Source organism: Bos mutus, chromosome 4 (assembly GCF_027580195.1).
Source record: "Bos mutus isolate GX-2022 chromosome 4, NWIPB_WYAK_1.1, whole genome shotgun sequence".
Classification (NCBI taxonomy): domain Eukaryota; kingdom Metazoa; phylum Chordata; class Mammalia; order Artiodactyla; family Bovidae; genus Bos; species Bos mutus.
The window spans coordinates 12,979,973-12,992,124 of record NC_091620.1 but is presented as its reverse complement, the minus strand read 5'-3'; the positions used below and the strand labels follow the sequence as shown (position 1 = coordinate 12,992,124).

The 12,152-nt window shown below is 53.5% G+C and overlaps 1 protein-coding gene across 1 annotated transcript; it reads left to right on the top strand.

Annotated features, from left to right (window-relative positions):
• Positions 1-2,809: 2,809 nt before the first annotated feature.
• On the top strand, positions 2,810-12,121 carry NOBOX (NOBOX oogenesis homeobox). Its single transcript, XM_070368766.1, has 8 exons — positions 2,810-2,910; positions 4,907-5,446; positions 5,830-5,936; positions 6,256-6,365; positions 7,140-7,213; positions 7,435-7,666; positions 8,136-8,437; positions 9,357-12,121. The coding sequence occupies exons 1-8, from the start codon at positions 2,874-2,876 to the stop codon at positions 9,650-9,652; spliced, it is 1,698 nt and encodes a 565-aa protein (XP_070224867.1). The 5' UTR covers positions 2,810-2,873; the 3' UTR covers positions 9,653-12,121.
• The last annotated feature ends 31 nt before the right edge of the window (positions 12,122-12,152 follow it).

The following is a 12,152-nucleotide window of genomic DNA, read 5'->3' as shown; positions in this document are numbered from 1 at the left end:
GGAGAAGAAAAGAGGTTGGAATAAATGGCTCTTCCTAAAAGGGTACAGGAGGGGGTTTACAGTTTGGCTCTGAAAACTAATGACAACCCCCTTCCCTACCCCAAAAGGAAACCCTTCCCTCTAAATGAGGTTATGTACATGAACTTGCCTAAAGATCATGAAGATGGCTTATACCAAGACTTAGAAATAAATATTTCCAAGTACCCCAAAATAGACATTTTTTGCCCTCCCAATAAAGAGCAGTACCCCTTCTCTGTCTTCTTCCCTTGAAGCTTCTCTGTGAAAGATGGAACTCTTCACAGCATATATTATAGAAACACTCCCTTCTCAACCAAACACATCAAGACACACTCCCAAGCCTTCTTAGACTAAATTCACTTACAGTAACTAAATCAAACATCCCTGTAAATTAACAAACAAAACCATACCATTTTTGAAAAGCCATAAAACAGCAAGGCAAGATTATTATTGAAGGAAAAATGGAAAGAATAAGAAAAAAAAAAAGAAAGGGAACTTCAATTTCCCGAATGTCATAGCCCAAGCCTAACAAATTCAATCATTTACGTATTTAGAAAATGCAAACATCTTCTTCCTTCAATCTGTATTTTCACTTTTGGCCAAAGGATTATTAATAACATCACAAACTCTAAAAAAAAAAAAAGAGAGAGAAAATGCCAACATCTTCAATTCCTTAAGCCTCAGAGCAAACCCTTTTATACAATTAGACCTCGTATTTTCCCAAGTTTTGTGCAAGGGTGGCAGCCAGTCTATGGGTAATTCAGTCTTTGCTCTTCTGACCTTCACCCAGGCAGAGGGCAACCAGAGAGAAAATACAACATAAATGATGGCAGGGAAGGATGATTTATTCTTAATTTAATGAGATAGGATAACCTAATATTAAGAGATTAATTCTGCACTACAGCAGACACCTCAGTAAAGGACCAAAGGTCCTTCCCCCACAAAGACCCCACATCACCCCACTTTCCCCACTCCCATCCCCAGGATGGTTCAGTTGACTTTGTTTTTGCAGATCTACCAAGTGTCTCAAACTCTAATGTGAATAAGAATCACCTGAGAGGCTTGTTACACTTTATAGATGCCTCTCTGGACCCGCCAATTAAAACGTCTGGGAATGGGGCCAGAAAGCTACATTTTAAACAAATTCCCAAAGAAATTCTGATCCAAGGGGTTTCAGCAAAGGCTCCTTGAAAAACACAAGGTCAAAAGAGACAATAAAGTTGGGACACATGGGCATGGGCAGCAGGCGAGCTGAGGCTTCAGAGAAAAGGACCAGACCTGGGAAGTCTCCTCTCCGGGTCAGGGAGCTTGGTTTTTATCACACAGGCAGGCAGGAGCACCGCAGAGTTTCAGCAGGGCTGTGACACAAAAGCAATGCCTCTCCCTTAACCTTCAGCTCACAGATCTGTGATACCGGCTCCATGAAGGCCTTTCCTGACCCCACCCCCAGTCCGAGTCCAGCAGAGCTTTCTGCTCCTGTGTATCCTTCTAACCCACCACTGACCTCCCTGTGGAATGGACACTGTTCCTTCTCTTGTGGCATTGTTCTAATCCCCTCTCTGCCAGTAGGCTTCTGCACCAGGCCTGGCAGACAGTGTCCTATAAATGTTTAATCAGGCAGCTACTGTATTCCATTTACGACCATGTCACCAAACAGTGACTTTTCACAAATAAAGCCACTTAGTTGCCCTCTCTTTCTTGCTCACATGGCCCGGATTTCTAGCTGAAACTGGCCCCAACCTCTAAACCGCTTATTTACCTGAGGATATTGCTCTTACTGGAGTCAGAATGAAACACCAGAGGGCCTGGAATTTTGATCATGTTATCACAAAATTAACTCGCTCATTTGTCTATATTTTAGAACGGCCAGCCTTCCAAAGTTCACATGTATAGGTCAAGCACCTCAAAAGAATTTAAGGCGCAGGAAAAAAACATCCCAACAGGTGATTACAGCCTGAAGGCACGCGCTGTCCAGAGTCTTTTCAATCCTAAAAGCAAACACCTGGATTCGGTCCTGGACGGCCCCCACCCCCACCCCCACGCACCTGTTTCAATTTGGCCATCGCCTCCCACTCAAGGGCAGATGGGAGGACGACGCCATGAGAATTTTAAATTCTTAAATTCTTTCATAAAGAAGGCAAGACGTTCGGTGAAGGAAGAGTCACAAAGATCGCGCCTGTAGGAGCTTTGTTCTGTGTCCTCCGCCCCACCCATTTTCGGCGAGTAAAAGTGGTCTCAAGCCGGTGAAAACTGAGACCAAAGCTTTGAGCAGCACGCATGGCCGCCCCGCGTTCCGCCCGCTTCCCTGTGGCCTCCGCGGCTCCTGCAACTGTGTCCATCCGAGACGTGTAGACTTCGCCCTGTGGCCTGGCTTCTTCTAGCTCGGGGCTCTAGGGAACCTTCCAATCGGCACGGCGTCTTGGGGGCTTAGGCCTGGGGCTAGCTCAGTGGAGCAGTGGTTTGGGGCTCCCAGGATAAGTGACTCCCTAAGTCGCCTTCCCCGGTTCCCAAGGAAGGACTCCGTCTCCAAGGCGCAAGCCGCCACCAGAGCCCAGTGCCAAGGCCGGCCTTGGGAGATGGTGGGCGTTGGTGACCGCTGCAGACTCCCGGACGCGGGCCCTGGAGGCGGGCTGTCGCCCACGCCCCACGTGCATCGCCCCCCGGCCCAGGGAGCGGCCGCACCCGCCCCTCTCGGCCGCGGCGGGGGCGGGCAGCTGCGTGGCCCCCGGGCCTCGCGCCCTGCAGCTGCCCCGCGCGCCGCCCTCCCGGGCGGGCCTCGCGGACGCACACCTGCCCGCGCGCGAGGCTTCTTTAGGCAGCGGGCAGGCGGGCGGCCCCGTGCGGGAGTCCAGGCCATGGAGCCCACCCGGGAGCGCGGCCCGGAGTTGCGGGGTGAGTGCGCGGGAGCCCGGGGGCCCAGCAGCCAGGCCTCTAGAGCTCGGGAGGGTCGGGGCTGGGAGCTGAGGGGGGACTCGAGGGGGTGTCGCGGGCCAGGGAGCCCTCCCCACAGCACCCTTCCGTTTTGGGGTTCTGATCTGTCTACACGCAGAGAAGGAAAGCAGGGTTGAGGCTCTGCTGTTCTAGGTTCCAAGACCCATCACCTTTTTTACCAGGATCTATCACCCTGATTTGTTGTTCTTCAGTCGCTCAGTCGTGTCCGACTCTTTGCGACCCCATGAACTGTAGTCCACCAGGCTGTTCTGTCCATGGAATTCTCCAGGGAAGGATACTCTAGGCAAAAGAGTGCCATGCCCTTCTCCAGTGCGTCTCCTGATTGAGGGTTGGAACCTGGGCTCTTGCATTGGCAGGCGGATTCTTTACCGCTGAGCCACTTTAGGAAAGCTATCAAGGCGATCCATTGCCTTTAGTGACCATCTACTGTGTACCAGATTTGCTAGGCTCCAGTGCTCCAGAAATACTGTAAAACCAGTGTGTCCCTTCTTCCGCATTTCCCCATCCGGCCACTCGGCTTAGTTATGGAGTAGAAGCCTGCAAACCCTGGTCACCAGCTTGTACGCTAGGGAACAATCTGGCAAAGCACCTTAGCCTGTGACCTACATCTTTCTTTACATGTTGTTAGAAAGCGGTTCCTTAAGCTAGTCAGTCTCATGCAACTTTCATTAAAAAAAAAAAAAAAAAAAACTCGCTCTTGGAAACTTCCCTGATGGTCTAGAGGTTAAGATTTGGCACTTCCAATGCAGGGGCCCTGGGTAGACCCTAGTGGAGGAACCAAGATCCCACATGCTGTGGGGGCCAAAACAAAACACCAGTGAGCATCCACTGAAAAATATTCAAAAAAAATTTTTTTTAATAAAAATATTCTAGTTTTGTAAGAAATAACACAACAGCTCCTTGACCTGAGAGAGTTCTGGAGGTTATGAATAAGCTGGGAGGGAAATGAGGGGCAGGTTGGTGACCCTCGGAAGGGCTCCGTCTAGTGAACAAGAGCCCTGCACTGTGAGTTTAGGCAAGTCACTGAACTCTGGCATCCTCATTTCTTCATCTGTTAGAGGGAGAGATGCCTATGCCTTCCTCACAGGGATTAAATGCAGACCAGACTGATCTCTGAAAGGTGCTTAGCACCATGCCCAGGACCTGGTAAACTCCTGATGAATCATAGCTCAGAAAAGGACAGACAAGCTGAAGGCTGAGGGATGGGAATGTACAGTGCTCGTCAGGTCACCCTTCCATACCTGTAAAAGGGGGGCTGGCCTGGGCCCCAGGCCCTTGGCTGAGGTCCCGCTTTGCAGGGAGGGGATGAGGGTGTGTATAGGGGTGAGGAGAGAGCCAGTTCTGTGGGAGATGAGGGTAGACATTCCTGTTAGCTCCCCTTTGATGTTCTTGTCTGGGCCCCTCGACACCACTCAGTCCTGCCGTGTTCCTGCTCAGCCCTGATGCTGTGTCCGGAGCAGGACCAGGATCCAGTCTGATCAGCTGCAGAGTCCAATCTCAAACTCACAATCCAGGTGTCTAGGAGAAAACTGGGAACTCCCAGGGAGTAAGTTCCCCTCAAATTAGGATTCCTCCCCCACCATCTAGGTTCACGAGCTCAGACCCCTCATGGTGGCATCTGCGTGCTTTTGCTTTTCCAAGCTACGTATGTACGTATGTGTTAGCTCAGTCGTGTCCGACTCTTTGTTACCCTGTGGACTGTAGCCTGCCAGGCTTCTCTGTCCATGGAATTCTCCAGGCAAGAAGGATTCCCTCCTTTGATCCTCACGGTAGCCGAGTTAGGAAGGTACGCCTGGAACTGTTACCACGTTTGTTAAGTAGACAAGTGAAAGCTTAAGGTCAAACAGGACACCAGTTGCAGACCAGGAAGCAGCGCATCCTCCTGGGCCAGGCTCTTCCTTCTCCTGGGCTGAGTCGGGGTGCTGGCTCTCCACAGGCCAGGGGGGTGTCCCTGCTGCCAGGCTGGAGGAGGAGACGGAAGCCCTGCAGAGGTCAGCCCCCCACACTCAGGATGCCCCAGGCAAGGACGTGCCTATTTCCTGCACCATCTACGGGGAGAAGCGGCCGTCAGAGGCCCCTGGGGAAGGGACTGGGCCTATGAAAGCCTGCCAGCGCCCCAGCCCAGGAGCTCTCCACAAAGACAGGAGCCTGGCCTCGCCTAGACCCCAGCCTCAAGGGCAAGGGCCTCCCTTTCCTGGGACAGAGGGCAGGCTGGGGAAGAGGCCCTACTCTCCAGCCGCCGGCGAGCAGAAGAAGCCTAGGGATGTGGGTCCGGCCTCGACGGCATCTCCCAGCAGCGCTAACCCGGCTCGGGCCACGTACAACCCAGGGCCTTGTGGGTTAGGCCGGGGGTCCTGCCATGTGGCCAACCTCCTCAACACACTGGCCCAGAAGAACCAAAACCTGGACCAGGAGAAGAGGTCCCCGGAAGTGACCTGCCAGGTCCGGAAGAAGACTCGAACCCTGTACCGCTCGGGTAAGTCCCTGAGGTGAGGAAACCGGAGGGACCTGGTGTCAATCTCTGGGAACGTGGCCCCAGGAGACGGGAGTGCAGTTAGCTTATGCATCACCTTGGCTGGAACGTCTCTTGACCTCTGCAAGGCCATGACTTCTGACCCTAAGAGGGAAAGTTTGCGTTTTCTTATCAGAACATGGAAGAAACAGGAAAGTAACCCACCACGCAGCTCCCTGCCACAAAGCCCAAGCCAGAGGAGGCCCCAGCCCACTGGGGGAACTTAGCCACCAGGCTGTGGGAGGCCCTTGGGTTGGGGACAGTGGTCCCGCCTGAAAGGCATGTGTTTCTCCTCTGCTTCCTCATTACTGGTGTTCATCCTCAAAGCCAGTGTTTTCTTCTTCTAGACCAGCTGGAGGAGCTAGAAAGGCTCTTCCAAGATGACCACTATCCAGACAGCGATAAGCGCCGTGAGATTGCCCAGACAGTGGGGGTCACCCCCCAGCGCATCATGGTAAAGGGTGCTGACTCCCCTGGTCTAGGAGTGGAGGGGAGCCCACGTGCCGGGACTCTGGGGGAGCTTAGCAAGTACTCAGCAGCTCCCCAACAGGGGCTGGAGTGAGGCCTCAGCCAGGGCTGTGTTCTTGCCTGTTTCCACCCAGCCTTGGCCTTAGATGACGCAGGGAGGTGACTCAGACCCCATCTAGATGAACCCTTCATACCAGTCTGAGTGGTGCAGGGACCTCCTCAGTCACAGCCATCATGGGCCAGCAGGCCCGAGCCTCAGGCTCTGCCCTGTTCCTCAAGCTCTTCAGGTGTCTCTTCCCCTACAGGTGTGGTTCCAGAATCGCCGGGCCAAGTGGCGAAAAATGAATGGGAAGGAGAGTAAGGACGCACCTGCCGGTCCCACCCTTACCCCAGCCCCCGCCAGCAACCAATGCAGGTAAGACTTTCTCCTCTTCCTGGCCCCTCCCCGTGGGCAGGACGTGGGGTCTAAGCTGGGATCCTGGGATCTAGAAGGGGGAAGGTGCTGGAAGGCTGGGCACATGATGGGGCATGTGTGTGTGAGTCGCTTAGCCAAGTTCACCTCTCTGCAACCCGAAGGGCTGTAACCTACCAGGCTCCTCTGTCCGTGGGATGTCCCAGGCAAATATACTGGAATGGGAGGCCATTCCCTTCTCATGGGCTCTTCCTGACCCAGGGATCGAACCTGGGTCTCCCACATCTCAGGTGGCTTCTTTATGGTCTGAGCCAGAGTTGTTGGCTAATATTTAGAGGGATTTGGACCAGGTGGGATTGGGACTTGCCAGTGGAGAAGGCAATGGCACCCCACTCCAGTAACTCTTGCCTGGAAAATCCCGTGGACGGAGGAGCCTGGTGGGTGTCTGGGTGTCTGGTGGGAGCCTGGTGCAGTCCATCGGGTCCCTAAGAGTCGGACACAACTGTGCGACTTCACTTTCACTTTTCACTTTCACACATTGGAGAAGGAAATGGCAACCCACTGTTCTTGCCTTGAGAATCCCAGGGACGGGGGAGCCTGGTGGGCGGCCACCTATGGGGTCGCACAGAGTTGGACACAACTGAAGCGACTTAGCAGCAGCAGCAGTGCCTTGTAGGGAGACAGAGCTTGAATGTGTGGGTCCCTTTCCCTACATGGAAGCCCCAGTCATAGACCAGGGACCCCTTGACCTGCAGTCTCTGATCTGTCTGCCTCCAGCTCTGTGGCCGAGCTGCCACCTACTGAGTCCACAATGCTGGAGCCTGGGACCCTCCCTCAGGATTCCCTTCCAGGTGAGCCGACCCCCTTCTGAGGGTTGTCTGGGGAAGACGGCAAAGTCAAAGGGCTCTTTCTTGGAAGACCTGGGAGTGGCCAGAGCTCTCCATGGTTTTGTTCAGTGGAGCCCCTTCGGGGAGCCCAAGCCTCTTGCACTCTAACCCCCTCCAGCACCGCCAAGGCTGCGTCCCCTCCCCGTTTTCTTACTCTCACAAACCCCGTGGACTTCTGTTCCCAGAGCCGTCCATGCTGCTGACATCTGACCAGACTCTGGGCCCAAACCTGCAGAATGAGGGCCCCCAGAGAAGGCCTGTGACCCCCCCACTCTTCAGCCCCCCACCTGTCCGAAGAGCCAACCTTCCCTTTCCCCTCGGCCCTGTGCACGCCCCCCAGCTAATGCCACTGCTGCTGGACACCCTGAGCAGCGACAGCAGCCACAAGGATGGCCCTTGTGGGTTGTGGGGAACAAGGTACTTGTCTGCCACTTCACGGGGGGCCGTACTGAGCTATCCCGGGGGAGGCACAGACGGAGGAAAGATGGATGGAGCTTGGGAGGTGAGAGGGTAAGTGAGAGATGGGGTTTCCCCACCCCCCCAGACAAGAATACTAGAGTGGGTTGCAGTTCCATCCTCCAGGGGATCTTCCTGACCCAGGGATCGAACCTGGGTCTCCTGAATTGCAGACAGAATCTACCTTCTGAGCCACCAGGGAAGCCCCGAGAGAAGCAAGGAGTTAGTAAATGTAGTGAGGGTTAAAGGGTGAGGGGATGGGGAGGGAAAGGATCAGGACATCACAGCTGTAGAGGAGAAGAGGGTGAGAAGCTGGAGCAGGAAGAGGAGGAAGCAGCAGGCCTGGGGTTTGTGGAGAGGCAGGTGGGGGGGAGGGCGTCGTAGGAATGAAACCATTGGAGCCTCAGGAAGTTCTTCTCTGTCCCCACAGCATCACTCCACCCCCTGCCTGCTCATACTTAGAGGATCTGGAACCCCAGGAGTACCAACCCAGCAGCAGCCAGCCAGGATCGTTCCCCTTCTCCCAGGGGCCACAGACCCAGTTCTTCCAACACCCACAGCCCCAGTTTCCATACCTGCACCCCTTCCCTTTGCCCAGCTCGCTGACTCCACCGCTGCCCGAAGACCCTCTCTTTGCCTTGTCCTGTGGCCCCGGCGGGGGCTCATCCCAGGGCTATTTCCCAGGCCCTCCGTCGGGGCCCGTCCTGCTACAGCCGCCGGCCGGGAATGTGGGTGAGTCAGGGCTGGAAGAGAAGGCCCCCCCACCCCAGTGTTTGAGGAGGGTGAGAGGGGAGAGATCCCCAAGACGGGGGCTATCTTGGTGAAGCTCTTCGTCCTCCAGTTTCCTGGAGGTTTCAGAGCAGAGTAAGAGAGCTTTGGGTGTGTGTTAGTTGCTTAGTTGTGTCCGACTCTTTGCAACCCCAGAGACTGTAGCCCACCAGGCCCCTCTGTCCATGGGATTCTCCAGGCAAGAACACTGGAGTGGGTTACCATTTCCGTCTCCAAAAGGAACTATAGAAAGAAAGAAAGTGAAGTCGCTCAGTCGTGTCCGACTCTTTGCGACCCCGTAGACTGTAGCCTACCAGGCTCCTCCATCCATGGAATTGTCCAGGCAAGAGTACTGGAGTGGGTTGCCATTTCCTTCTCCGAGAGAGAGAGAGCTTTGGAGGGAGGCAAAGCCAAGCATGGAGTCCAGCTCAGTCGTCACTAGTTCTGAGCTTCCTGGATTCTGAAGTGGGAATAGTATTGCCATCTCTTTGAGGGCTTGGTGAGGACTAGGAATGACGGGCGTGAAACACTCGGTGCAGAGTAGATGGCAGCTAAAGGGAGTGTCCAAGGGGCCACCGGGACCCCGGATATCCTAGAGTTATCACCCTAGGAGACTCAGAAGAAGAAGAGGGAGAAAGACTCTGGTTCCCGGGCTCCTTCCACATGTGTGAGGGGGCCCTGGCCCAACCTGCAGTGCACTCTGGGTCGCTGTGCCCCAACCCCAGGCCCTTGAGACATGGGGGGCGGGTGCCTGGTCCTGAAGGGAGACCCACTCTGAGGTCTTGACCCATGTCTCTGTGGAGCAGGGAGGGTCTCTGTTGCGGAGACTGCCCTGGGGCCCCTTCATGCTGTGCGCTCTGTGCTGTGTGCTTTGGCCCCACAGGTACAGTGCCCTGGGCCGACCCCTGCCTGCCAGACTTGCCATTCTCCAGTGCCTTCTGCCCGCAGGCTCTGGGGGGTCCCCCGGGAGGGGACGGCTGCTTCCTGGACCTGTTTGCCGCCCCCTACGCACAGGCTTCAGGTAGGCCGCCTTCCCCGGGCCTCGCCCAGATGCCCGAGAGCACCCCACCTGCAGCGGGAAAAGCCCCGCTCAGCCAGGCCCAGGAGGAACCACCGGCTGCCCCCGGGGAGCGGCCCCCGGCCCCCGAGGAAGAAGACAAGAGTGGCCATGGGCCCTAGTCGTGGAGCCGAAGAACCAAGAGGCCGTCCTGCCGGAGATGGCTGGAGCACCCGGAGGAGACGGGGCTCGAAGTTGAAGGAAAGACTGGACTCCAGGGCTCATTTTGCCAAATGCTGACTTGAGGAGGAGGAGGCCTGGACCACCCGTCCTTCCCCCACAGCTCCGAATGGTGGTCCTGGAGAAATGGAGTGGGGCCATGTCGCCTCTGACGGTTGCTTCCGTTTATGTTATTTGCTCTCCTTGCTCCACAGCCGCTCCGGTGGCCACCATAAGCAGTAAACTGCCTCCTCTTGGGTTTCTCTGTAGTGACGTGTCTCCCTTCTCACGCTAGTGAAGACCCCCGTGCCCTTCACTGCCACCCACTCAGCTGGGCAGCTGTGTACTGTGCGGCTCAGGAGGGACTGACCCTCTGGGGCAGGATCGTGTGGAGCCTGGCATCCTTCTGGGCCCCATCTCTCCTGCTGGGCAAGGAATGGGGCCTCCTGGGCCTTGTCTTTAGTCCTATCTTTAAACCATGTTCTAGTCTCAAACCCAGAAGTGAGCCTGAACAAACCTGAGCCTGGGACTTTTTCTGGAATTTGGGCCCTGCAGTGATGGGAGTTTTCAGCCTGTAAAGAATCTGCCTGCAAGGCAGGAGACCGGGGTTCGATCCCTGGGTAGGGAAGATTTCCCCCAGAGAAGGGATTGGCAACCCACTCCAGTATTCTTGCCTGGAGAATCCCATGGACAGAGGAGTCTGGCGGGCTACAGTTCATGGGTCGCACAGAGTCAGACATGACTGACGCAGCTAACACTTAACTAGGGATAGGATGATGAGAGAAGCTCAAGGCTATTTAGGCCAAGTCTCTAGAATTGTGAACCATGATTTATTTTCCCAAAGCTCTTCTTTTTCTGGGTCGAGAAGGGATTGGGTAGGAATGAGGGGTGGGAAGACCAAGAAGAGGATGCTCTTTTATATATATATATAAATTTATGTATATATATTTAGTACCCACATCTGATAACCCTGCAGGCTTCCCTAGTGGCTCAGACAATAAAGAATCTGAAATGCAGGAGATGCAGTTTCAATCCCTGGGTCAGAAAGATCCCCTGGAGAAGGGAATGGCAACCCATTCTAGTGTTCTTGCCTGGAGATGTCCATGGACAGAGGAGCCTGGCAGGCTACAGTCTATGGAGTCACAAAGAGCTGGACACAACTGAGCAATGAACACACTTCTGATGACCCTGCAGTGTCCAAATAACTAGAATTTCAGGGCTAATGACTCAAACCACCATGCACTTGAGTGTATATGGGGTGTCATTCTGGACCTCCAATGCTATGATTATTGGAAAACACAGTTTTAACTTATGTAAACATAAGTTAAAACATAAACATAACATAAACATAAACACATGTATTAACTTATATCCATCATACTAGTTCTAGGGTCATGGCCCATAAGAACTGAAAAGGGAAAGTATTGAGAAATGGAGAGGAATCACCTTAGCTACACAAACACATGTCTGGGTATCTGTGTAGGATTTTAAAGAAATTCCATGGACAGAGGACCCTGGTGGCTATAGTCCACATGGTTACAAGAGAATCAGACACGACTTGGCAACTAAACAACAATTGTGATGTAACTGGGTCTTTTAAAATATACCTCTCTTTTGCTTTCACATTTGTCTCATGACACCCATGAAATGAGCAGGCTAAAAACAGTGTAAGGGGAAAAAATTATTCTACATAAGGGGTAGAAGACAGTAACTGTTCAATTCCATGCTATTTTTCCTCTCTTGCCATCAGTTACCACAAGATACTGCTGCTTTCAAAGCCTGCAAAGAGGCTGGACATTTTCTCGTCCAGATCTTTACTGATTTAGGCTCCTGCCGCTGAGATGAGTAAGCTCTTCCCTGGTGGCTCAGTGGTAAAGAACCTGCATGGCAATGCAGGAGATATAGGTTCCCTTCCTGGGTCTGGAAGATCCCCTGAAGAAGGAAATGGCAACCTACTCCAGTATTCTTGGCTGGGAAATCCCATCGACAGAGGAACCCCGTGGACTATGGTCCACAGCTCATGAAAGAGTTGGGCACAACTTAGCAACTAAATGATGACAACAACTTAGATAAGTAATGCCCTGTATTTTTAGCAAACAGTAGATATCTAAAGCCAAGAACTGGAGGGTGATGGGCTTTAAGATCTGTGCTTATACACAAAGTCAGGCAATCTAATAGTATACTGAAAACAAAGTGTGTGAATTGAGAATGAATGAAAGATCAAACCAAGGGAAAATGGTGAAAACATTTTAGAAGCACAGAATCCTGGGCTGACACGTCCAACCAGCTGGCAGATGCAGGAATGAGCTCTACACCACCCCTGATGGAGCATCATTCATTCTTAACTTTCCAGTGGGGCTGCAGGGTTGAGGGGGAGCTAACTCCTTTACATAAGAGCCTATAGAATGTTGAAAGCTTTAGTTGTAATGAAGTTCTTCTTCTAGGAGGAAGTCAACATTGTTT